The sequence below is a fragment of the Oncorhynchus masou genome, chromosome 3, assembly GCF_036934945.1.
Source record: "Oncorhynchus masou masou isolate Uvic2021 chromosome 3, UVic_Omas_1.1, whole genome shotgun sequence".
In the NCBI taxonomy this organism is placed as follows: domain Eukaryota; kingdom Metazoa; phylum Chordata; class Actinopteri; order Salmoniformes; family Salmonidae; genus Oncorhynchus; species Oncorhynchus masou.
In genome coordinates this window covers 38,197,542-38,224,299 of record NC_088214.1, presented here as the reverse complement: position 1 = coordinate 38,224,299, position 26,758 = coordinate 38,197,542, and the positions used below count along the sequence as shown (strand labels likewise).

At 43.3% G+C, this 26,758-nt stretch overlaps 2 protein-coding genes across 2 annotated transcripts; one reads left to right on the top strand and one right to left on the bottom strand.

The window, feature by feature from the left end:
* Positions 1-507: 507 nt before the first annotated feature.
* LOC135516041 (ras-related protein Rab-3A-like) lies at positions 508-23,819 on the top strand. The gene is made up of 5 exons (XM_064940027.1): positions 508-617; positions 15,097-15,321; positions 19,580-19,698; positions 21,116-21,240; positions 21,512-23,819. The coding sequence occupies exons 2-5, from the start codon at positions 15,097-15,099 to the stop codon at positions 21,700-21,702; spliced, it is 660 nt and encodes a 219-aa protein (XP_064796099.1). The 5' UTR covers positions 508-617; the 3' UTR covers positions 21,703-23,819.
* Positions 23,820-24,156: 337 nt separating this feature from the next.
* Positions 24,157-25,989, bottom strand: LOC135516037 (transcription factor JunD-like). Its single transcript, XM_064940013.1, has one exon. It carries the CDS (start codon positions 25,675-25,677, stop codon positions 24,772-24,774), a length of 906 nt encoding a protein of 301 aa, XP_064796085.1. The 5' UTR covers positions 25,678-25,989; the 3' UTR covers positions 24,157-24,771.
* Between the last annotated feature and the right edge of the window lie 769 nt (positions 25,990-26,758).

Here is a 26,758-nt window from a genome sequence, read left to right as displayed (position 1 = left end):
AGGCTTGACCGAAATGGTAGCAGAAGGTGAATGTTGAACTTTTGTTGCACACATATCTATATGATGCTGCGTAAAAACACAATAGGTGTGATTGAGGCATTATACCTCAGTGGCCAAGTCCCCAACAACCTGGATGCTCCGGACTTCAGAGGAAATGGAAAGAGAGCCTGTGACGAGACTTCGGCTTTTGGACATTAACAAGGGTCATCACTAGTTACCACAGCCACAACTTCATAAACCCCGCTTATTTTTTAAATGTATCTTCTTAAAATTGTATTTTAAACCTAACCCTAACCTTAACCACACCGCTAAGATGACCCTAACCTTAAATTAAGACCTTAAAGCAACCCACAATGTTTTTACATTTCTACTACGTAGCTGGACTTCACTTTGTGGCTGTGATAACTACTGTGAACCGGTAGAAAGACGCTCCATCACATTTACTGGATTGGTTGAATAGTGCCTCGGGTTGCTCAGCAAGCGTAACAGTATTGATTGGTCCACCAGTCTGCCAGTCATTGTCTAGCTCTACTATCACGCAAGTGACGCCCTAGTTTCTGCAGGTGCAACACTGGGTACTACTGCAACGGAGCTCCAGATAAAACAGTCAATTCACGGTAAGCCGCAACCTGTATCGTCTGGCGAGGCATTTAAACAAATAACAGTAGCACCAAAAAGTGTTTGAATATTTTGGCAGATGTAAATCAAATAATGGAGAGGGCAAATGTAGTCGCAAAATAAGGAAGAGTAACCTTCATTTGACATATAGACAAGTAAGCTTCGCTAGCATCAATAATAGACTAGTATGCTAGCTAAACCTAATTGCGGGGAGACATGTATTTTCTGGTGAACTAATGTTTATGCTGTCAATGCGGCTCTTTAAAACGAAGAATAGCGACATTTTGTCATTAAAGCAACAGTCCTTTTGATTGACCGTGAGCAGCTATTATTGGGTAGAAGTGTTATTTTTTTCTTCTGATTGAGTTGTGCGCGAGACCCTGTACCCTTTATCCAGCTTGTGGACCTAGCTAGGAAACAGTGGTGACCCAAAGGGATGGTCTTAGCCTAATTGATCTCCCTGTGACCAAGACGGCTAACCCATGCAAATGCAATTAGCTACCAACATACGTTGACTATAGCAAATGTCAAGTTAAACCGCCTGATGTAACTGCATGTCCATTCAATGTTAGACATGCGCTAAAATATATTCTCAAGACACCCAGCCATAGCTTGTTAGCCAGTTTAGCCAATGATTGCCTAAACCGCAACGTTTCCGCCTTGTTGATCTTGGTCGGGTGCGTTGGCAAAGACAGGAGTGCCATAGACGATTTTAGTGTCTGAAATGTCCAAGCAATGTAAAGCAGTAACTATATACGTTCATCTATAACAACATGTTTTTTTAATTGAATATTGAATTGCTAAACTGTGAATAATAAAAAGATTATCGCAGTATCGTTTATTTCTGGGTTAAACGTTATAAGCGCACTATAATATGCAGGGGCAGACAATAGCACCCCAGGCCACGACATGGGACGCTCACTTTACTGTTTTCCCCTATGTTGTTGTTGAGGGGGGGGGGGAATTGAATAATGTGCAATACACATTTACATTTAAGTCATTTAGCAGACGCTCTTATCCAGAGCGACTTACAAATTGGTGAATTCACCTTCTGACATCCAGTGGAACAGCCACTTTACAATAGTGCATCTAAATCATTAAGGGGGGTGAGAAGGATTACTTATCCTATCCTAGGTATTCCTTGAAGAGGTGGGGTTTCAGGTGTCTCCGGAAGGTGGTGATTGACTCCGCTGTCCTGGCGTCGTGAGGGAGTTTGTTCCACCATTGGGGGGCCAGAGCAGCGAACAGTTTTGACTGGGCTGAGCGGGAACTGTACTTCCTCAGTGGTAGGGAGGCGAGCAGGCCAGAGGTGGATGAACGCAGTGCCCTTGCTTGGGTGTAGGGCCTGATCAGAGCCTGGAGGTACTGCGGTGCCGTTCCCCTCACAGCTCCGTAGGCAAGCACCATGGTCTTGTAGCGGATGCGAGCTTCAACTGGAAGCCAGTGGAGAGAGCGGAGGAGCGGGGTGACGTGAGAGAACTTGGGAAGGTTGAACACCAGACGGGCTGCGGCGTTCTGGATGAGTTGTAGGGGTTTAATGGCACAGGCAGGGAGCCCAGCCAACAGCGAGTTGCAGTAATCCAGACGGGAGATGACAAGTGCCTGGATTAGGACCTGCGCCGCTTCCTGTGTGAGGCAGGGTCGTACTCTGCGGATGTTGTAGAGCATGAACCTACAGGAACGGGCCACCGCCATGATGTTGGTTGAGAACGACAGGGTGTTGTCCAGGATCACGCCAAGGTTCTTAGCGCTCTGGGAGGAGGACACAATGGAGTTGTCAACCGTGATGGCGAGATCATGGAACGGGCAGTCCTTCCCCGGGAGGAAGAGCAGCTCCGTCTTGCCGAGGTTCAGCTTGAGGTGGTGATCCGTCATCCACACTGATATGTCTGCCAGACATGCAGAGATGCGATTCGCCACCTGGTCATCAGAAGGGGGAAAGGAGAAGATTAATTGTGTGTCGTCTGCATAGCAATGATAGGAGAGACCATGTGAGGTTATGACAGAGCCAAGTGACTTGGTGTATAGCGAGAATAGGAGAGGGCCTAGAACAGAGCCCTGGGGGACACCAGTGGTGAGAGCGCGTGGCGAGGAGACAGATTCTCGCCACGCCACCTGGTAGGAGCGACCTGTCAGGTAGGACGCAATCCAAGCGTGGGCCGCGCCGGAGATGCCCAACTCGGAGAGGGTGGAGAGGAGGATCTGATGGTTCACAGTATCGAAGACAGCCGATAGGTCTAGAAGGATGAGAGCAGAGGAGAGAGAGTTAGCTTTAGCAGTGCGGAGCGCCTCCGTGATACAGAGAAGAGCAGTCTCAGTTGAATGACTAGTCTTGAAACCTGACTGATTTGGATCAAGAAGGTCATTCTGAGAGAGATAGCGGGAGAGCTGGCCAAGGACTGGCCAAGGTTCAAGAGTTTTGGAGAGAAAAGAAAGAAGGGATACTGGTCTGTAGTTGTTGACATCGGAGGGATCGAGTGTAGGTTTTTTCAGAAGGGGTGCAACTCTCGCTCTCTTGAAGACGGAAGGGACGTAGCCAGCGGTCAGGGATGAGTTGATGAGCGAGGTGAGGTAAGGGAGAAGGTCTCCGGAAATGGTCTGGAGAAGAGAGGAGGGGATAGGGTCAAGCGGGCAGGTTGTTGGGCGGCCGGCCGTCACAAGTAGCGAGATTTCATCTGGAGAGAGAGGGGAGAAAGAGGTCAGAGCACAGGGTAGGGCAGTGTGAGCAGAACCAGCGGTGTCGTTTGACTTAGCAAACGAGGATCGGATGTCGTCGACCTTCTTTTCAAAATGGTTGACGAAGTCATCTGCAGAGAGGGAGGGGGGGGGAGGGGGAGGAGGATTCAGGAGGGAGGAGAAGGTGGCAAAGAGCTTCCTAGGGTTAGAGGCAGATGCTTGGAATTTAGAGTGGTAGAAAGTGGCTTTAGCAGCAGAGACAGAGGAGGAAAATGTAGAGAGGAGGGAGTGAAAGGATGCCAGGTCCGCAGGGAGGCGAGTTTTCCTCCATTTCCGCTCGGCTGCCCGGAGCTCTGTTCTGTGAGCTCGCAATGAGTCATCGAGCCACGGAGCGGGAGGGGAGGACCGAGCCGGCCTGGAGGATAGGGGACATAGAGAGTCAAAGGATGCAGAAAGGGAAGAGAGGAGGGTTGAGGAGGCAGAATCAGGAGATAGGTTGGAGAAGGTATGAGCAGAGGGAAGAGATGATAGGATGGAAGAGGAGAGAGTAGCGGGGGAGAGAGCGAAGGTTGGGACGGCGCGATACCATCCGAGTAGGGGCAGTGTGGGAAGTGTTGGATGAGAGCGAGAGGGAAAAGGATACAAGGTAGTGGTCGGAGACTTGGAGGTTAGTGGAAGAACAGCATCTAGTAAAGATGAGGTCGAGCGTATTGCCTGCCTTGTGAGTAGGGGGGGAAGGTGAGAGGGTGAGGTCAAAAGAGGAGAGGAGTGGAAAGAAGGAGGCAGAGAGGAATGAGTCAAAGGTAGACGTGGGGAGGTTAAAGTCGCCCAGGACTGTGAGAGGTGAGCCGTCCTCAGGAAAGGAGCTTATCAAGGCATCAAGCTCATTGATGAACTCTCCGAGGGAACCTGGAGGGCGATAAATGATAAGGATGTTAAGCTTGAAAGGGCTGGTAACTGTGACAGCATGGAATTCAAAGGAGGCGATAGACAGATGGGTAAGGGGAGAGAGAGAGAATGACCACTTGGGAGAGATGAGGATCCCGGTGCCACCACCCCGCTGACCAGAAGCTCTCGGGGTGTGCGAGAACACGTGGGCGGACGAAGAGAGAGCAGTAGGAGTAGCAGTGTTATCTGTGGTGATCCATGTTTCCGTCAGTGCCAAGAAGTCGAGGGACTGGAGGGAGGCATAGGCTGAGATGAACTCTGCCTTGTTGGCCGCAGATCGGCAGTTCCAGAGGCTACCGGAGACCTGGAACTCCACGTGGATCGTGCGCGCTGGGACCACCAGATTAGGGTGGCCGCGGCCACGCGGTGTGGAGCGTTTGTATGGTCTGTGCAGAGAGGAGAGAACAGGGATATATAGACACATAGTTGACAGGCTACAGAAGAGGCTACAGAAGAGGCTACGCTAATGCAAAGGAGATTGGAATGACAAGTGGACTACACGTCTCGAATGTTCAGAAAGTTAAGCTTACGTAGCAAGAATCTTACTGACTAAAATGATTGAAATGCTACAGTACTGCTGGAGTAGGCTAGCTGGCAGTGGCTGCGTTGTTGACTTTGTAGGCTAGCTGGTAGTGGCTGCGATGTTGACACTACACTAATCAAGTCGTTCCGTCGAGTGTAATAGTTTCTACAGTGCTGCTATTCGGGGGCTAGCTGGCTAGCTAGCAGGTTGATTGCGTTACGTTACCTTAAAAGAACGACAATAGCTGGCTAGCTAACCTAGAAAATTGCTCTAGGCTACACAATTGTCTTAGATACAAAGACGGCTATGTAGCTAGCTAGCTACGATCAAACAAATCAAACCGTTGTACTGTAATAGTTTCTACAGTGCTGCTATTCGGGGGCTAGCTGGCTAGCTACGTAAAAAGAACGACAATAGCTAGCCAGCTAACCTAGAAAATCGCTCTAGACTACACAATTGTCTTAGATACAAAGACGGCTATGTAGCTGGCTAGCTACGATCAAACAAATCAAACCGTTGTACTGTAATGAAGTGAAATGAAAATGTGATACTACCTGTGGAGCGACGCGGAATGTTGACCGGGTAGTAGAAGTTCAATTCGGTAGAGGTTGGCTAGCTGTTGGCTAGCTAGCTAGCAGCATCTCCTACGTTAAGGACGAAAAATAGCTGGCTAGCTAACCTCGGTAAATTAAGATAATCACTAAGTCTACACACTCTAAACTACACAATTATCTTGGATACGAAGACAGCGAAGACAACTATGTAGCTAGCTGACACTACGCTAATCGAGTCGTTCAGTTGAGTGTAATAGTTTCTACAGTGCTGGTGGACAGTGGATGTTAGTTAGCTGCTTAGCTAGCTGCTGGGCAGATACGTTAGGACGACGAAATACGATAATTATGCAATTATCTTTGATACAAAGACGGCTATGTAGCTAGCTAAGAAGAAATTGCTAAGATTAGACAAATCAAACCGTTGTACTATAATGAAATGTAATGAAAAGTTATACTACCTACATTCCTTTAGGAATACCCTACATTTGGGAAGAGATGCCAAGGAAATTTCCACCTCCCCAAGGTGGGGTTATGGACATTTTTTTTGGGGGGGGGGTTGATCCTGTGCTTTAGTGCAAAGATGTCTTTTGAAAGTAGGTTAGCTGATTAAACTCAACTCCACGATTTACAATGGGGTTGAGTGGCAACTAGTGTGGGCTTGCTGCAGCGCTGACGTCACACAATTGTTTTTAATCAAAAACGACTGATTACAGCACCCAAAGAATAGCCCGCAATTACAGGGAATTTGGAAAGTATTCAGACCCCTTGATTCCCCCCCCCTCCCCCCACCCACAGATTTATTCTAAAATTGATTCAATTGTTTCTCTCAATCCACACACACTGCCCCATAATGACAAACTGTTTTTTAGACATGTTGCAAAAATAACAATTAAATATGAAAGCTGGTGGTTCCTTTTGCGCACCCCGCTAACTAGCTAGCCACTTCACATTGGTTACACCAGCCTAATCTAGGGAGTTGATAGGCTTGAATGCTTAAAGCATTGCGAAGAGCTGCTGTCAAATGAATGCTTACGAGTCTGCTGGTGCCTACCACCGCCCAGTCAGACTGCTCTATCAAATCATAGAGTTATTTATAACATAATAACACACAGACATACGAGCCGTAGGTCATTAATATGGTTGAATCCGGGAACTATCATCTCGAAAACAAGACGTTTTTTCTTTCATTGAAATACTGAACCGTTCCGTATTTTATCTAATGGGTGGTATCCATAAGTCTAAATATTCCTGTTACATTGCACAACCTTAATTCTGGCAAATTAGGTGGCCCAAACTGTTGCATATACCCTGACTCTGCGTGCAATGAATGCAAGAGAAGTGACACAATTTCACCTGGTTAATATTGCCTGCTAACCTGGATTTATTTTAGCTAAATATGCAGGTTTAAAAATATATACTTCTGTGTATTGATTTTAAGAAAGGCATTGATGTTTATGGTTAGGTACATTTGTGCAACGAATGTGCTTTTTTTCACGAATGCGCTTTTGTCTTGTCTAATCATCACCCTTTTGGCAAAGTTGAAGTAGGCTGTGATTCGATTATAAATTAATAGGCACCGCATTGATTATATGCAACACGGGACAAGCTAGTTAACCTTGTAATATCATCAACCATGTGTAGTTAACTAGTGATTATGTGAAGATAAGATGCTATACAAAGGGCTATACAGAAACCCAGCTTAAAACCCCAAACAGGAAGCAATGCAGATGTAAAAGCACGGTGGCTAGGAAAAACTCCCTAGAATGGCAGAAACCTAGGAAGAAACCTACAGGAACCAGGCTCTTAGGGATGGCCAGTCCTCTTCTGGCTGTGCCGGGTGGAGATTATAACAGTACATGGCGAAGATGTTCAACCATTCATAGATGACCAGCAGGGTCAAATAATAATAATAATCACAGTGGTTGTAGATGGTGCAACAGCACCTCAGGAGTAAATGTCAGTTGGCTTTTCATAGCCGATCAATTAGTTAGCGAGAGAATAATGTACACTTAAATTCGCACAGGACACCGGATAAGACAGGAGAAATACTCCAGATATAACAAACTGACCCTAGCCCCCCGACACATAAACTATTGCAGAATAATTACTAGAGGCTGAGACTGGAGGGGTCAAGACTAGAGGTCGACCGATAAATCGGTATTGGGATTGTGGCTTAGTGGGGTTTTCTAGCTTAGTCTATGGCTGTCTGAAGTGGTTCTCAATCAGAGACGGGTGTTTATCGTTGTCTCTGATTGGGAACCATATTTAGGCAGCCATATTCTTTGAGTGTGTCGTGGGTGATTGTCCTTGTTTCTGTCTATGTGTTATTTTGCACCAGTATAGGCTGTTTTGGTTTTTGTGTTACGTTTTCTTGTTTTGTAGTGTTTGTGTTTAGTTTTTTAATTTTTTTTAATTAAACATGAATCTAAATAGCCACGCCGCATTTTGGTCCGACTCCCTTTCACCCAAAGAAAACCGTTACACCGATTTCAAGTTTTCATAACAATCGGAAATCGGTATTCTTGGACGCCAATTTTGCCTGTATTTTTTTTATTTACACCTTTATTTAACTAGGCAAGTCAGTTAAGAACACAATCTTATTAACAATGACGGCCAAGGAACGGTGGGTCAACTGCCTTGTTCAGGTGCAGAACGACAGATTGTCACCTTGTCAGCTCGGGGTTTCAATCTTGCAACCTTACGGTTGACTAGTCCAACGCTCTAACCACCTGCCTCACGAGGAGCCTGCCTGTTACGCAAATGCAGTAAGAAGCCAAGTTAAGTTGCTAGCTAGCATTAAACTTATCTTATAAAAAACAATCAATCAATCATAACTAACTACTCATGGTTGATGATATTACTAGTTTATCTAGTGTGTCCTGCGTTGCATATAATCGATGAAGTGCACATTCTCGAAAAAAAACTGTCGTTGCTCCAAAGTGTACCTAACCATAAACATCAATGCCTTTCTTAAAATCAATACACAGAAGTATATATTTTGAAAACTGCATATTTATCTAAAAGAAAAGTTAGCAGGCAATATTAACCAGGTGAAATTGTCACTTCTCTTGCGTTCATTGCACGCAGAGTCAGGGTATATGCAACAGTTTGGGCCGCCTGGCTCATTGCGAACTAATTTGCCAGAATATTGCGTAATTATGACATAACATTGAAGGTTGTGCAATGTAACAGTAATATTTAGACTTAGGGATGCCATCCGTTAGATAAAATACGGTTCCGTATTTCACTGAAAGAATACGTTTTGTTTTCGAAATGATAGTTTCCCAATTCGACCATATTAATGACCTAAGGCTCGTATTTCTGTGTTATTATGTTATAATTAAGTCTATGATTTAATAGAGCAGTCTGACTGAGCGATGGTAGGCACCAGCAGGCTCGTAAGCATTCATTCAAACAGCACTTTTGTGCGTTTTGCCAGCAGCCCTTCGCAATGCTTCAAGCATTGAGCTGTTTGACTTCAAGCCTATCAACTCCCAAGATTAGCCCGGTGTAACCGATGTGAAATGGCTAGCTAGTTAGCGGGTTGCGCGCTAATAGCGTTTCAAACGTCACTCGCTCTGAGACTTGGAGTAGTTGTTCCCCTTGCTCTGCAAGGGCCGTGGCTTTTGTGGAGCGATGGGTAACGCTGCTTCGAGGGAGGCTGTTGTCGATGTGTTCCTGGTTCGAGCCCAGGTAGGGGCGAGGAGAGGGATGGAAGCTATACTGTTACACTGGCAATACTAAAGTGCCTATAAGAACATCCAATAGTCAAAGCTTAATGAAATACAAATGGTATAGAGAGAAATTGTCCTATAATAACTACAACCTAAAACTTCTTACCTGGGAATTTTGAAGACTCATGTTAAAAGGAACCACCAGCTTTCATATGTTCTCATGTTCTGAACAAGGAACTTAAACGTTAGCTTTCTTACATGGCACATATTGCACTTTTTCTTTCTTCTCCAACACTTTGTTTTTGCATTATTTAAACCAAATTGAACATGTTTCATTATTTATTTGAGTCTAAATTTATTTTATTGATGTATTATATTAAGTTAAAATAAGTGTTCATTCAGTATTGTTGTAATTGTCATTATTACAAATACATTTTAAAAATCGTCCGATTTAATCGGTATCTGCTTTTTTTGGCCCTTCAATAATCGGCATCGGTATCAGCGTTGAAAAATCATAATCGGTCAACCTCTAGTCAGGAGACACTGTGGCTCCGTCCGACTATACCCCCGGACAGGGCCAAACAGGCAGGATATAACCCCACCCACTTTTCCAAAGCACAGACCCCAAACCACTAGAGGGATATATTCAACCACCAACTTACTACCCTGAACAAAGGCAGAGTATAGTCCATGAAGATCTCCCCCACGGCACGAAACCGAGGGGGGCGCCAACCCGGACAGGAAGATCACGTCAGAGACTCAACCCACTCAAGTGACGCACCCTCCCAGGGATGGCATGGAAGAGCACCAGTAAGCCAGTGACTCAGCCCCCATAATAGGGTTAGAGGCAGAGAATCCCAGTGGAGAGAGCGGAACCGGCCAGGCAGAGACAGCAAGGGTGGTTAGTCGCTCCAGTACCTTTCCGTTCACCTTCACACCCATGGGCCAGACTACACTCAATCATAGGACCAACTGAAGAGATGAGTCTTCAATAAAGACTTAAAGGTTGAGACCGAGTCTGCGCCTCACATGGATAGGCAGACCATTCCATAAAAATGTCGCTCTATAGGAGAAGGCCCCTGCCTCCAGCTGTTTGCTTAGATGTTCTCGGGACAGTAAGGAAGCCTGCGTCTTGTGACCGTAGTGTACGTGTAAGTATGTATGGCAGGACCAAATCGGGAAGATAGATAGGAGCAAGCCCATGTAATGCTTTGTAGGTTAGCAGTAAAACCCAGCCCTAGTCTTACCAGGAAGCCAGTGTAGAGGCTAGCATTGGAGTAATGTGATCAGAAGAAAGCCCTATTTGGTAAAAGACCAAGTCCATCATATGGCCAGAACAGCTCATATAAGCAAAGAGAAACGACAGTCCATCATTACTTTAAGACATGAAGGTCAGTCAATATGGAAAATGTATATCTTTATCTTTATATCTTTAGAGTTTAAGTCGGGAGACTAAACTGTTCCCGTGGCGACCCAAATTCCTAATGAGTTGATTGTTACATGAATTTAATCGAGTAACATTTAAACATAGTTAGTTCATAAAATAAGTAAGTCATCAGATTAACTCCGATTAACTCCACCAAATTCAAAATACAAAATCGTAATATCAAACATTCATGAAAATACAAGTGTCCTACATCATTTAAAAGCTTAACATCTTGTTACTCCAGCCGCTTTGTCAGATTTCAAAAAGGCTTTACGGTGAAAGTATACCATGCGATTATCTGAGGACAGCGCCCCGCGTACAAAGGCATAACAAACATTTTTCCAAACATGCAGAGGCGTCACACAAGTCAGAAATAGCGATAAAATAAATCACTTACCTTTGAAGATCTGCCTCTGTTTGCAATCCCAAGGGTCCCAGCTACACATCAAATGATCGTTTTGTTCTATAAAGTCCTTCTTTATGTCCCAAAAAAGTCAGTTTAGTTGGCGCTTGATTCAGTAATCCACCTCTTTCCCTCGTTCAAAATGCATACAAAGGAATCCCAAAAGTTACCAATGAACTTCGTCCAAACAAGTCAAACAACGTTTCTAATCAATCCTCCGGTATCCTAATATGTAAATAAACGATCGAATTTAAGACGGAGAATAGTATGTTCATTACCGGAGATAAATAACGAAGTGCGCGCCCTCATCCACGCGCGCCAAAATACTGCAGTCAAAATGGGAGCCACCTAGAAAAACTACAAATTCTAGCTCATATTTCAAAAACCAAGCCTGAAACTCTTTCTATAGACTTGACATCTAGTGGAAGTCCTAGGGTCCATCAATTCCATTTATTTTCCCAATAATAAGGATTAGAATGGGCAGACACCTCAAAAGAATTAATCTGGATGGATTCTCCTCAGGACTTTGCCTGCCATATCAGTTGTGTTATACTCACAGACATTATTTTAACAGTTTTAGAAACTTCAGAGTGTTTTCTATCCAATGCTACCGATTTATATGCATATCCTAGCTTCTGGGCCTGAGTAATAGGCAGTTTACTTTGGGAACGTCAGTCATCTGAATTTCCAAGTACTGCCCCCGGCCCTCAAAGTTAATGATAGTCACAACAATGCGTAGGCACAAATCTGTGCGGAAAACCATGCGTGGGATCACAAACTGAGTACCACCACCACAGTTTTTCCACAGCTAGAGTTCCTGCACCTCTTACGCCTCGATCACACCGACAGCGTCAATTGAGCAAAATAGTACGAGGCATCATCTGGATATGTGTGCAACCAAAGTTTAACATTTACCTTCTGCTACCATTTCTGTCAAACCGCCTACGAATACAGTTTGACACACGTTCGATAAATCAAACGTATGCACCACACAGAACGCACTGCAACTGCCTCTGCGATGCTGCAAGGAAAGCTCAGCGTTCCATTGGAAATTAATGTACTTCTGGTGTACCAAAATTAAATAACGCTAACGGTGTGATCGAGGCGTTTTATAGAGTATTAGCACAAAAGTATTGCAGAGTTCTTGCACCTAAAGGTAAACAGTACCGGCACTTAAAATGAGTAGCGGCACCTATTTCAGTCCAAGTCAATAATTTAGTAAAAGGTTTTACGGCTCATTGAACATAGTCAACATCAATCAGTATGATCTAATGTACTGCAGTTTTGACATAGTTATCTGTCCCTTTCCCAGCAGTAAACTTCTCATTCTATTGGCCACTGCTGTTGAAATATTTCAAAACTAGTTTGATGCCAGAAACCATGTTGACTTTTATTAAAACTATACTTTTTAATAAACTATTTTTCATAAAGTGGAATACTGCTGACATGAGTGATAATAATTTGGTAGGTCAGTCTACTTAACTGCACTATATAAATGAGTCATCCCACAGTGTTTGTCATTATACCCTGATGAAGACCTGTTGAAACGTTGGACATAAATATTTTTGCATCTGAGCTCCTAGAGTGTCTCCTTTTATTTTTTAAGTGTTCCACTCCGCTAGCCAGCCTAAAGAGGTGTGCGTTTCTTTCGCCTCTAGATCAGTCTACTTAACTGCACATTTCCTCCATGGATTTCTGTCATTTTGAATGAAGACATTAATACTTTTGTGTCATCCATCCCCTTCTACAGTGTGCAAATTAAAGGGCCCAGGGGGCTCAGTTGGTTCATGTTCTTTCAATCGCATTCATCACTCTACTCCCACTGTCTTTCGCTAGGAAACTTACATCATTGTATTGACTGGGTCCAGCCAGCTAGTGAACTTGCAACATTGTTTCAACTGGGCCCTTCAGTTTCCCGGGACAGCTGTATTTGCCTCCTACATTTCAAATCAAATCAAATTTATTTATATAGCCCTTCGTACATCGGCTGATATCTCAAAGTGCTGTACAGAAACCCAGCCTAAAACCCCAAACAGCAAGCAATGCAGGTGTAGAAGCACGGTGGCTAGGAAAAACTCCCTAGAAAGGCCAAAACCTAGGAAGAAACCAGGCTATTTTGGGTGGCCAGTCATCTTCTGGCTGTGCCGGGTGGAGATTATAACAGAACATGGCCAAGATGTTCAAATGTTCATAAATTACCAGCATGGTCCAATAATAATAAGGCAGAACAGTTGAAACTGGAGCAGCAGCACGGCCAGGTGGACTGGGGACAGCAAGGAGTCATCATGTCAGGTAATCCTGAGGCATGGTCCTAGGGCTCAGGTCCTCCGAGAGAGAGAAAGAAAGAGAGAATTAGAGAGAGCACACTTAAATTCACACAGGACACCGAATAGGACAGGAGAAGTACTCCAGATATAACAAACTGACCCTAGCCCCCGACACATAAACTACTGCAGCATAAATACTGGAGGCTGAGACAGACCCTTTTCAGGTCTCCCAGCTTTCCTTTTGACAAAGTAGGTAAATTTGTCAGCAAGACGCATCAATTAACTTGGGCTACAAGAGTGTAGGCCTAATGACAGTCGCCGAATGTCATTACAGTTTTTGTTGTTTTGTAACCGAGAGCGGTAGATATGTATAGGAGTAAGGTGACTAGGCATCAGGATATGATAAACAGAGTAGCAGCAGTGTGTGTGGAGTCAGTATAAATGTGTGTGCATTAGGCTTGGGCGGTATGTCGTTTACTGAGTTATTTGGAAATAGCCATGGGATGATTTTTCACTACCTTCAATACCATTTGAAACTCTTTAAATATTTCAATAAATTATAATATTTGTAGCTACTTTTTAAAGTAATAAATACCTGCAGTCAACATTATTTCACATTAGGAAGCTTACCGTAGTTCCCCAGAACAGTTGAGACAGTCATGTGTTTGTTTGTAAATGGCACAACAGGAGAAAGCAGGAGCAGGTCCAGCTGTGTATAGACTGGGGCCGTGTTTTGTAAAGCAAGTAAATGGTTAGAGCAGAGCAGGCCTGTTGCCCTAGCGACTTAAGATTTACACACAGACACCATGTGTACACATGCTACTTCAGAGCCGGTACTGTTCTTCCTTCAGACGATCATGCGTCAACTTTGTTCATTTGCACAGTTTCTCTCATTCACATTTGCTTATCCAAACTCACCAAAAATGACATTTGGTAGCTCCTAACTATGTATGTATGACTTTATGAGCTGGATTACCTGTCTTTGCAATTAGTTTATTTTTGTTTGTGCTCGTTAGCATATTTAGCTAGCAGCCTCCATGGAAATCTCCTATTGTGCTTTTTTTGTTAACATTCTGGTAATAGATGCCCAATAGGCTTTTTTGCATTTTGGCGCCCCCTTGTGTACTAAACCAGTAATACCGTATATTCCGGTATGATGATATGAAAATCTGGATACCACCCAACCCATGTGTGTGTTGGCATGTCAGTGTGCATAGACGGTGCAAAAATAAAATACAAGGAGCAACTCTGATAGTCAGTGTAGCCATTTTGTTAGCTATTTAGCAGTCTTATGGCTTGGGGATAGAAGCTGTTCAGGAGCCTGTTGGTGTCAGACTTGATGCACGTTCGGAAGCCGATAGAACAGTCTATGGCTTAGGTGGCTGGAGTCTTTAACCATTTTCCGGGCCTTAAGGTGATGTTACCTTTTTTTATTAGGCATATAAAATATAAATAGCTCCAATACACACATTCCCATACAAAAGGTGCAGAGAGATGCAGTCTATAAGCTTCATGGCTCCAACAGCGGGCTCAAAATGCACTGTTTGAAAACGAATTATTTTGTAGTGGACCAACATGTGCAGGTCTACTAAGTGATTTGTTTGACAATTGGAACTGAACCTCTAGGCAGGTTGTGTTCATGCCAAATTAATAACTATTGCATATTTACCATTAAAATGCTTTTTTTTTTTTTTACCTTTATTTTAACTAGGCAAGTCAGTTAAGAACAAATTCTTATTTTCAATGATGGCCTAGGAACAGTGGGTTAACTGCCTGTTCAGGTGCAGAACAACAGATTTGTACCGTGTCAGCTCGGGGATTTGAACTTGCAACCTTTCGTTTAGTAGTTCAACACTCTAACCACTAGGCTACCCTGCCTCCCCAAATTCATGTCTTTACTATTAGTCCCATTTAAAAAATTATAATCACAAACTGAAAGTTCTGGGAAAGAAATTTAGACCCCGAATGTCCCGGTGTGATTTGCGCTCTGCTTTTCTCCCTTCAAAGATGGCCTCAGCAACAGCCACCTATGGACAGAAGGAGTCCTCCGACCAGAACTTCGACTACATGTTCAAGATCCTGATCATTGGCAACAGCAGTGTGGGTAAAACCTCCTTCCTGTTTCGCTATGCTGATGACTCCTTCACGCCGGCTTTCGTCAGCACGGTGGGCATCGACTTCAAGGTGAAGACCATCTACAGGAACGACAAAAGGATAAAGCTGCAGATCTGGGTGAGACACTGACCTTAACTGATTCTGTTAACCACAAATGAAGTCATGTTTGTTATTAGAGGTGTTCTGGCTTTAAAGGTCCAATGCAACTGTTTTTATCTCAATATCAAATACTTTCTGGGTAACAATGAAGTACTTTCCTGTGATTGTTTTCAATTAAAATGGTTTAAAAAATGAAACAAACACAGCTTCTTTAGCAAAGAGCAATTTCTCAAGCAAGAATGTTGCTTGAAGTGTCTAAGAGTGAGGAGAGAAACTGAAAACGACTGGTTATTGGCAGAGCGGTTTGGAACCATGATGTCACAAGGCAGGCCAAAACTCCATCCCACCAACACAGGCTGACATTTCAGGCAGTCTTTTGAAACAGCTCTTACACTAAAAGAGCAGTATCATACTTTTCACAATTTCACATTATTTCTAACTTCATAGTGTGAATATATATATATATTCACACTATGAAGTTAGAAATAATGTGAAATTGTGAAAAGTGTTAAAGTGTTAAACAAATGTAAATATATTTTAGATTCCTCAAAGTAGCCAATCAATCAAATGTATTTATAAAGCCCTTCTCACATCAGTTGATGTCGCAAAGTGCTGTACAGTAACCCAGCCTAAAACCCCAAACAGCAAGCAATGCAGGTGGAGAAGCACAGCGGCTAGGAAAAACTCTTTGCCCACTCTTGGCATTCTCTCAATCAGCTTCACCTGGAATGCTTTTCCAACAGTCTTGAAGGAGTTCCCACATATACTGAACACTTGTTGGCTGCTTTTCCTTGACTCTGTGGTCCAACTCATCCAAAACCATCTCAATTGGGTTAAGGTCAGGTGATTGTGGAGGCCAGGTCATCTGATGCAGTACTCCATCACTCTCCTTCTTGGTCAAATAGCACTTACACAGCCTGGAGGTGTGTTGGGTCATTGTCCTGTTGAAAAACAAATGATAGTCCCACTAAGAGCAAACCAGATGGGATGGCATATCACTGCAGAATGTGTGGTAGCCATGCAGGTTAAGTGTGCCTTGAATTCTAAATAAATCACAGACTGTCACCAGCAAAGCACCCCTACACCATCACACCACCTCCATGCTTCACGGTGGGAACCACACATGCGGAGGTCATCCGTTCACCTACTCTGTGTCTCACAAAAACACTGCGGTTGGGACCAAAAATCTCAAATTTAAGCTCATCAGACCAAAGGACAGATTTCCACCTGTCTAATGTCCATTGCTTGTATTTCTTGGCCAAAGCTGGTCTTTTCTTCTTATTGGTGTCCTTTAGTAGTGGTTTCTTTGCAGCAATTCGACCATGAAGGCCTGACTCACGCAGTCTCCTCTGAACGGTTAATGTTGAGATGTGTCTGTTACTTGAACTCTGAAGCATTTATTTGGGATGCAATTTCTGAGGCTTTTAACTCGAATGAACTTATCCTCTGCAGCAGAGGTAACTCTGGGTTTTCCTTTCCTGTGGCTGTCCTCATGAGAGCCAGCTTCATCATAGTGCTTGATGGTTTTTGCGACTGCACTTGAAGAAACTTTCAAAGTTCTTGAAATTTTCCATATTGACTGACCTTCGTGTCTTAAAATAATGATGGATGATCGCATCTCTTTGCTTATTTGAGCTGTTCTTGCCATAATATGGGTTTGGTCTTTTACTAAATAGGGCTATTTTCTGTATAGCACCACTACCTTGTCACAACACAACTGATTGGCTCAAATGCATTAAGAAGGAAAAATATTCCACTATTTCACTTTTAACAAGGCACACCTGTTAATTGAAATGCATTCCAGGTAACTACCTCATGAAGCTGGTTGAGGGAATGCCAAGAATGCAAAGCTGTCATCAAGGCAAAGTGTGACTACTTTGAAGAATCTAAAATATATTTTGTTTTGTTTTACTTTTTTGGTTACTATATGATTCCATACACGTTTTTTCATGGTTTTGATGTCTTCACTATTCTACAGTGTAGAAAATAGTAAAAATAAAGAACCCTTGAATGAGTAGGTGTGTCCAAACTTTTGCCTGTTGCTGTATATAACACAGAACAATCTGGGTTTTGACTGCACTGGGGATTGCTCCCCTAATGACAAATGTATCTCATCTTATGGATACATAGTCGCCTGGTTTAGGTGAAAAATTAACATTGACAAATTTAACTACAGTGGTAAGTAATCGCCAACCCTGGCCTTGGAGAGCAAATGTACATGCTTTTGTTTCAACCAAGCACTAACACACCAAAGAATAACTGCTCGACAAGAGCGTGATTAATTGACTCGGGTGTGTTAGTGTTGGACTGGAACAAAAGCTTGCATAACCTGTATGTAGCACACCAGGACCAGAGTTGGTGACTACTGTTTTACCTTATTTTCATATGAATGAGCTCAAAGGTCTTGGCATGCAGGCTAGTTCTCCAAGTTTGATACCAATAGGCTATATAGTAATGGGGGAAAGATGGGAAATATCGCATGACCATAGGCTAGACTCATACTATAATAGTAATATATGCCATTTAGCAGATGCTTTTCCGTACGAAAGTTTGGCATTTTTAGGGGGCGAGTTTGTTTAGGATTTTGGCAGACCCCTATGCTTTCATGCACACATCTCCATTAGAGGCCTATGACAGCGGTGCCTGGAGAGGGAAGGGGGCAGAGAGGAGCAGTATCCGCAGTATCGGTACACTGGCAGGAGGTTTGTGTCTCTAGTGCCAGTCTCTCTGTCTGTGGCTCCTGTGAGGAATATGTTTAGTTCTGAAGAAGATTGGTTGTGACACGACGTGCGCCATGGTGGGTCATCTGCATCCACCCCCTTCAGCAGAGTAGACCTCGCTGTCGAACAACACATACAGTACCAGTCAAAAGATTGGGGACACCTACTCATTCCAGGGTTTTTATTTATTTTTACATTGTAGAATAATAGTGAAGACATAAGGAATCATGTAGTAACCAAAAAAGTGTTAAACAAATCTAAATATATTTTATATGTGAGATTCTTCAAAGTAGCCACCCTTTGCCTTGATGACAGCTTTGCACACTCTTGGCATTCTCTCAACCAGCTTCATGAGGTAGTCACCTGTAATGCATTTCAATTAACAGGTGTACCATATTTAAAAGTTAATTTGTGTAATTTCTTTCCTCAATGTGTTTGACTAAATCAGTTGTACTGTGACATGGTAGGGTTGATATACAGAAGGTGGCCCTATTTGGTCAAAGAACAGCTCAAATAAACAATACACACACTGCTCAGATCTAAGGTGGTGGTAGCTATTCTCATCACAAGACTTTAATAAGGAGAGTACATCCACACCCAATATATAATCTTGATTTATATGCTGCTTGACGTGTGGAATAAACCAAGATTATATGCTGTCAGTGTGGGTTTACTCTCTTCATATGATCTTGTGAGCACGACCACGTCCCTGTGTCATAAGATAGCTGAAGATCGAAAAAATGAACAGAGATGCTGATAAATGTGTGTGGTTTCCTAAATCGCCTCGATTCATTTGCAAAAGCGGCTGCCATTGCTGTCTCTCAAGTGTAGAATCATTTATGGCCTAATGACGCCCATCTATCGCACTGCTATCTCACTGCTTGTTTAAATGTGAAATATGCATAAATCGCTCCGCCATTTCCGGGTTGCTAAAATTCAAATAGTTCGCCTAATTTCAGTTTGTGACAAAACAAGCAATGGATAGTGTAGAGAATCATTGTACCATCTAAACCGTTGTGAAATATATTTTCAATAAACCAAAAACATTGTTTTCAACTGTTTTGAAGCTGGTGTTCAAAACCGAATGGAAAAGACACAAACTAAACTTAAGAATGGGAAGCATAGAAATAGAGCACATAGAACCGATCTACCACTTCTTAGACGAGCTTTCAAGGAGAGTGGCAGATTTATAACTCGCATTTCAATGTGAATGTGGTCGGCTCGCCCCAAAAATGACATATTTCAGGTATAAAACAGTGTTTTACCCTGATATACTGCACTGCGGCATGTGCTGGCTATAAATTGATACTATAACTAAACTTCTGACATCACATAGAATATTCTGATGTTAGTATCTTGTCTTTTTTTTAAATCCACAACTACATTGTTATATGCAGCTACAATGTTTAAACGTGGATGTGGGGTTAAACTTAATGTGTTCTTTTTATATGCTGTAGTACATTGGGATTTGGATTTGCTTTTTCTGCTACCGGACTATTTTTGTGCGTGATTGTGTAAGATAATGAATCATTGTGTGATATGTGTGTTTCTCCCAGGATACTGCCGGACAGGAGCGCTACAGGACCATCACCACGGCCTACTACAGAGGAGCCATGGGCTTCATCCTCATGTATGACATCACCAACGAGGACTCCTTCAACGCTGTGCAGGACTGGTACGGGGCCTGTGTGTGGGAAACAACTGTATGCATGTTTGTCTGTCTGTATCGGTACTTACACGATATACAAAAGTATGTGGACAGCCACGCCAGTTGCCGACAGGTTAATAAAATCAAGCACACCGCCATGCAATCTCCATAGACAAACATTGGCAGTAGAATGGCCTTACTGAAGAGCTCAGTGACCTTTCAATGTGGCACCATCATAGGATGCCACCTTTCCAACAAGTCAGTTCTTCAAATTTCTGCCCTGCTAGAGCTACCCTGGTCAACTATAAGTGCTGTTATTGTGAAGAGGAAAGATCTAGTAGCAACCACGGCTCAGCCACGAAGTGGTAGGCCACACAAGCTCACAGAACAGGACCGACGAGTGCTGAAGCGGGTAGCGAGTAAAAATCGTCTGTCCTCGGTTGCAACACTCACTGCCGAGTTCCAAACTGGCTCTGGAAGCAACATCAGCACAATAACTGTTCGTCAAGAGCTTCATGAAATGGCTTTCCATGGCCGAGCAGCTGCACACAAGCCTAAGATGGTATTGCGAATGGTGTCGCAATGTGAAGCTACCTCCATTGGACACTGGAGCAGTGGAAAAGTGTTCTCTGGCGTGTTGAATCATGTTTCACCACCTGGCCGTCCGTCGGACGAATCTTGGTTTTACTGATACCAGGAGAAAGCTACCTGCCCCAATGCATAGCGTCAAGTTTGGTGGAGGAGGAATAATGGTCAGGGTTTGTTTTTTTCATGGTTCGGGCATTGCCCCTTAGTTCCAGTGAAGGGAAATCTTAATGCTTAATACAATGACATTCTAGATGATTCTGTGCATCCAACTTTGTGGAAACAGTTTTGGGAAGGCCTTTTCCTGTTTCAGCATGACAATGCCCCCGTGCACAAAGCGAGGTCCATTCAGAAATGGTTTGTCGATCGGTGTGGAAGAACTTTACTGGCCTGCACAGAGCCCTGACCTCAACCCCATCAAACACCTTTGGGATGATTTGGAACACCGACTGCGAGCCAGGCCTAATCACCCAACATTTGTTCCCGACCTCACTAATGCTCTTGTGGCTGAATGGAAGCAAGTCCCCCGCAGCAATGTTCCAACATCTAGTGGAAACCCTTTCCAGAAGAGTAGAGCCTGTTATAGCAGCAGAGGGGGGGGGACTAACTCCGTATTAATGCCCATGATTTTGGAATGAGATCTTTGATGAGCAGATGTCCACACTTTCTTTTTTTTGGTCATGCAGTGTATGTTCTGCAAAATGTGAATAATTTGACGACTGTGTGAAACAATGGCAGTACCAGTCAAGCGTCACTTGCTTTGCCCGCTAGGATGAGGGTCAAATGCATGGAACTCAATTTTCTTTAGCTGTGATTGGATCCGTAATATAACTACAACAGTTGAATGCGTGTGTGTCAGGTCCACCCAGATCAAGACGTACTCCTGGGACAATGCCCAGGTCCTGCTGGTGGGAAACAAGTGTGACATGGAAGACGAGAGGGTGGTGGCAGCAGACAGGGGCCGGCAGCTCTCTGACCAACTGGGTGAGTTGGAACACTGTACTTAATTACCCAGTAGTATAGTAATAAATCCTGTGTCCTTTCCCTAGAAAATTAGTCATTGTTTTATGTGCCTACTCTGCTGTTACTGTGTACAGCTGAGTAATTGCGTTCTGGTTGCCGGAGTAGTTATTGAGCAACTTCAGGCCATAAGTACAAGTTCATGTCAAGTGTTGCTCATTACAACAAATACACATCACGTTACATTCAAACGACTCTTAATTAATCAGACATCTGTCTTTCCTCTCCTCTGCAGGCTTTGAGTACTTTGAGTGCAGTGCCAAGGACAACATCAACGTCAAGCAGACGTTTGAGCGGCTGGTGGACATCATCTGTGAGAAGATGTCGGAGAGCTTAGACAACGCTGACCCCGCCGTCACAGGGGCCAAACAGGGGCCCCAGCTCACCGAGCAGCCCGAACGCCCCCACCAGGACTGTGCTTGCTAAACACCCACTACACACGTACCACACACACCTGACCCCTCACACACCCCTTCCTACAGCCTCCTCAGCTGGTGGAAGAGGTCTGTGATGGGTTTGTGTTTTAGATGGAAGAGCCTGGCTGAAAACTCCGTTATTCCATATTTCAGTCCTCCGTCCATCCATAGGTGTTTAGAGTCCAAAGTTCACATTCTGACTCCTCTTACTGTGGCCTCGAACCTGAAGGGATTTCATGTATTTTTTCGAAGGGCCACATTGCTGATTATCTGTTTTGTTGTTGTTTTTCTCGATGTCCTCGATTAGCTGGTTAACAATCAAATCCATTTAAGTGGCGTGAGTGAGGTATGTTCTAAGTCCACATTTTGGATAACAAATATTTTTGAGATTTGTTTTTTCAAACATATCTGACCAAAATCCCATGCATATCGGTTATCAGTCATGGTCATTTCCTAATATTCTATCATTGCTGGATTTAAGAAAAAGAGAACTTGATGATGTGGTAAGTACTGGTCCCTGTCCCAGTTTTTTTTTTTTTTTTTCCTGTCCCTCTTTTGTTTTTTTTAGCAAACCTAGAAAAGTGTCTTTAAGTAGAAGAGTATATATAAATGTTCAACTTCGTAATATAATAAATATGCATTTTAGAATTCAAAAATATATAAACAAATGGTGTAAAATTACAATTTAAGGTGTAAAAATATCTGTGCTTTGTGAGAGGTGCATGCTGTTTTTTGTGTTTTTTTTACCATGGAACATCTAAGAGCTGTTGGACACGTCCCACTGAATCAAACTGTCTTGTTTGTTTCGCTGTTAGGGTCGTGTGAACAACAATTGAAAATGTAGCTTCTTATTCCTTGTCAGTGTGCATCACTGCTATTCTACAGTACAATCGCCTCTAATGTGTATAACACGAGCACACACACACACAGTCAGGACAACACTGGGCTACTGCACCCATATACTACAACACTGACCAATGTTAACATCACGTTCCAATCTCTTTCCCATAGTCCGTTTGACTTTTTTATTTATTTTTGTTTGTTTTTGCATGTTCGATGTCATGTTTGTGATTTTTTTTTTTCTGTTTCAGTGTAGAGATAATTGCTTGTTGGTATATACATGAGGATAACGTAGTCAATGAAATGCACTCAGGCACATTAAGGTATTTGGTCAGTTATGTCACGACCATCTATATTTACACACAGTATTATGTCTTATTTTTTTTAGATGAGGTTCTTCATTGGGTTGACATACTCCTGCCCGAAAACACTTACATTCCACTGTATGTTCTCCTGATTATGTACAAGCTGTTTCAAGGAACTGCTTTTACTTCCATTTTCCATGTTTCTAAACCAACTGAACCTTTTAGGGTGGGTGTAGTACCAGTGTGAATACTGTATTACTCTCAGAGAAATACTGTGTCATTGGCCAGCCTGGTTCTCCAATATTAACTGCCAACAAACCTGCTAAAGGTCATGTCTGTTACAAATACTGTTTGTGTTTAGTCTTAAGGCAGCTTTGCTTTAATGTTTTTTCGAAAGATGTCCCAATTAGACTATCAAGTCCAAAATGACACCCACTGGCACAAGACTTGTTTGACATGTTTTTGGAGCTGCACTGAGTAAAAGGCCTGTAGTACTGTAGTACAAGAAAAGCATTTGGTATGTATGCCTACTCCCTGTGGCAGTTTCCAATAAGGGAGAAGTGTGTAAAGTATAATCAGCACTTTTTTATTTAACTTAGCAAGTCAGTTAAGAAAAAATTATTAGTTACAATGACGGCCTACCGGGGAAAAGTGGGTTAACTGCCTTTTTCAGGGGCAAAACGACATTTTTACCTTGTCAGCTCGGGGATTCGATTACTGGCCCAGCTCGGGATTTGGTTACGCCCAACGCTCTAGCTACTCGGCAACCTGCCACCTCTAATCACTTCCTATTAAACAACTTTAGTTTTCTTTGATTTTGTGTTTTGCTGTAAACTTGCCTCTGACTTAGGTATGTGTCCAATACAGCTTTTTTAGCTCTCCTCCCTTACTTCCCCCTGTAAATAAGTCTTGAATTGTGCTGTAATACTGTAACTCCAGGTTTGCTAAAACCAAGGAATTAATAAACTAAATATAAAAGCAGTATTTGTATAAACTTAGTTCATTTGAATGTGAGGCAACTCCACGTTTTAGCTTTCGATGTCCCTTAGTCCAAACTGATAATTGTATCACCCTCATCGAGCCACTAAGTGGCATACGTGTAGAGCTCCCAGTACATCAAATGCATTTAGGGATGAAGTTCAGTTCAAGCATTATTTTTTCCCCTTTCCATTCTGATGACCTGTATTGTACTAATGTAATACAACAGGATAATAGAGGGGGGGGACATATGCACCTATACTAATGTCTCTGGGAGAGGCCCTAATAATAGCTGGCACAGTGTGTGATAGGGCAGTCAGCCCACAATAAGACTTGACAGATTAAATAATTCAGTGAATTTAATAAACATCTTTGAGAGATAAAATCCCATTAAAAATGGCTACATGGGGCCAACAACAATGAAGGCTACATTCACATGGTGACAACACAGAACTGCACAACAGAATGAACAGAATTACTGTACACGAGCTTACAAGACATGCACAATTCATATTTGCAAAATAAGACATTTTGGTAAATAAAATATACATTTGTCATTGGTAAGTGCTTGTAAACAAGTAAGGCATATATTACACAGTGGATGACAGGCACTCAATGACATCCTGGTGTTTAGTTGCACTCATTGAGATTGTCCAGTTTACATGCAGATAATGCTATCCTTGTAGGTAGGCTATGTATTGAATTTGTCCATTGGAGAGCTGATATGCATGTTGCCCGAAAGAGGGCAGCAAAAATGGTCTGTTTGCTACAAAACGGGCTTATAGCCAACATTTTTAAGAGACCCATAGTGTTCCAGTTCTAATGGATTTTCAGGTGTGAATTTGTATTCTATTATATGAGAAAAGGCAAATAGCCTACTGTGTTTCAGTTAGTCAATATCCTCAGAGGATAACTAACCCCATAATGTTGGTTGCCTCAAAGGCCTAAACAATCCTCTAGTAAACTTGTACTTGCTTTGGCATAAGCTGACATCCATTACTGACATGGTTCATAACCTTTTGTTTCAACTGGGCCACCTGCTCTCTGAGCACACTGGCTGTGGAGGCCAGTTCAGTGTTCTGAGTCTTCAAGTTTTTGACCTTGTCTTCAAGACGCGATATTCTCTCCAGCTTTCTTTTGCGGCACTTGGACGCCGCTATTCTGTTGCGCAGTTTTTTCCTCTCTGCTTTGATGCGCTCCTGGTTGTCCATGTCAATGGGAGACAACGGCGGGCTGTCTACAAAGCACTGCATGTCGGGGACCGTCTGCGGCTCGTCCTTGAACGCCTGGAGTCGTGACAGCGCTGCCGCAGCCGCCTGTTGATGGGCGCTCATCAGATTAGAAGGTGGCGGTGGGAATGGAATGGTATCCGTGGAATAATTCACTGTGGTGCCCAGTGGGCTATTTCCATAGCCGTTCAAAGTCGTGTACACTGGCAGATCTGACGGCAAGCCGACCGGGGCTGCGTTGGAGCCGATTAGGTCCAGTCTGTCCGGTGGTGCGCACGTCCCCTCGCTCAGTTGGTTCTGCTTGTGAAGATCCTCCAGCGCCTTCACGAAGCCTTCCGCGAATTCTTGTTCGTCGCTGGCTGACTTCGGGTAGAGGAACTGAGAGGTTGGGGTCGTCGTAACCATTCCATTCGATTGGATAATCAACCGTTCTAGGTCCGGGGTGGCCAATTTCAAGAGTCCCAAGTCCGAAGAGTTCAGAATTCCGTCTGCGTCCCGGAGATTCGGTTTCAGATTGGAGCTTTGGTCGTCCAGGTTTAGACTCATGTCTTTTTTCATCATGCTGTTGTAGGAATAGAGGCTTGCGATCCCTCGAGTATTCAGCACACTACCAGGGTAGAGGGTTATTTCCATTATAACCCTTCACATGAGGGTATGTTGAGCTTCACGCATAAACTAAGACGATTCAACAGTTAAACTCAGGCAATAAAACACAGTTCAGGTTAATTTCCTGTATTTTTCCTCACTTCAAACTCTGATCGAGTTAATCGACTGTCCCCCTTTAGCCTACCTTTTATGCCTGAGGCTAAAACAATAGTAATGGCTTAGCTTTTCTTGCTCTTCTCGCCCGCGTCCAGCGCTTTTTCCCAATGGAACGACTGCTATGCACACACCCAACCCTCTGCTTGCTTGCTTGCTTCCTTCCTAACCCTAAAAATTCCATTATGTCACTTCAGCGCGCTAAGATTGGCCCAAAATGACGTATGCTTCCGGTCTGATTTAAATAATGGGCTGAACCAGTCATTATTACCATGGATACTTTAGGTAAACTGCAAACAGTGCAGTGCATTGTGGTTTGATGTCATAAAATAGAATACTCGGGGTCGCCAAAAGAAACTGGGCGGGGCATTATTGGAAACTAGGAAGGCGCAAATAAGGTATATTCAGCTCACTCAATTTGAATTTAGACAATGGGGTCGTTTTGAGTGGTAAAGCGAAAGCAACCGACTGTAGTAGATTGAAGTCGACGAGTGAAGTTGGGGGAGGTGCATCTGTGACAGCCGAAAATCGGACACGTGGTTATCCAAAATCTTGGTTTAGTGCGACACGGCAGTGTTGCCATTGTTTATAATGCCGAAATAAACAACCCCCATATCACACACTCACAAGCTGAAATAATATGTGTGCATTGTAAACCAATTGTTGAGAGTTCCTCAAATATCACGTTCATTTGAATTACAGTTAAAGTTGGTTCCTGGTTCAGTCACGTCTTTGGTCACGTTCGCATGGGTCAAACAAAAACACCCAAATGATTGGTTGACAAATGAAACTCCAACAATGCAGGCGATTGCAGCAGGATGAAGTTGGTGAAGAACAACTGCAGACACTTGCAGTCGACTACAGTCAAAACTTCAGGAGCTTTAATCACAGGATTTTTTTGCAAGTCAGACACTTTTTATCCCCAAAATGCAACACACTGAAAGGCGGTGACCAT

Bases quoted from the DNA above. Each gene is read 5' to 3' on its own strand.
- LOC135516041 (XM_064940027.1), top strand. From the start codon at position 15,097: ATGGCCTCAGCAACAGCCACCTATGGACAGAAGGAGTCCTCCGACCAG. The intron at 15,322-19,579 runs GTGAGACACTGA...TGTTTCTCCCAG, and splicing joins GGATAAAGCTGCAGATCTGG to GATACTGCCGGACAGGAGCG. The intron at 21,241-21,511 runs GTGAGTTGGAAC...TCTCCTCTGCAG, and splicing joins GCAGCTCTCTGACCAACTGG to GCTTTGAGTACTTTGAGTGC.
- LOC135516037 (XM_064940013.1), bottom strand. From the start codon at position 25,677: ATGGAAATAACCCTCTACCCTGGTAGTGTGCTGAATACTCGAGGGATC.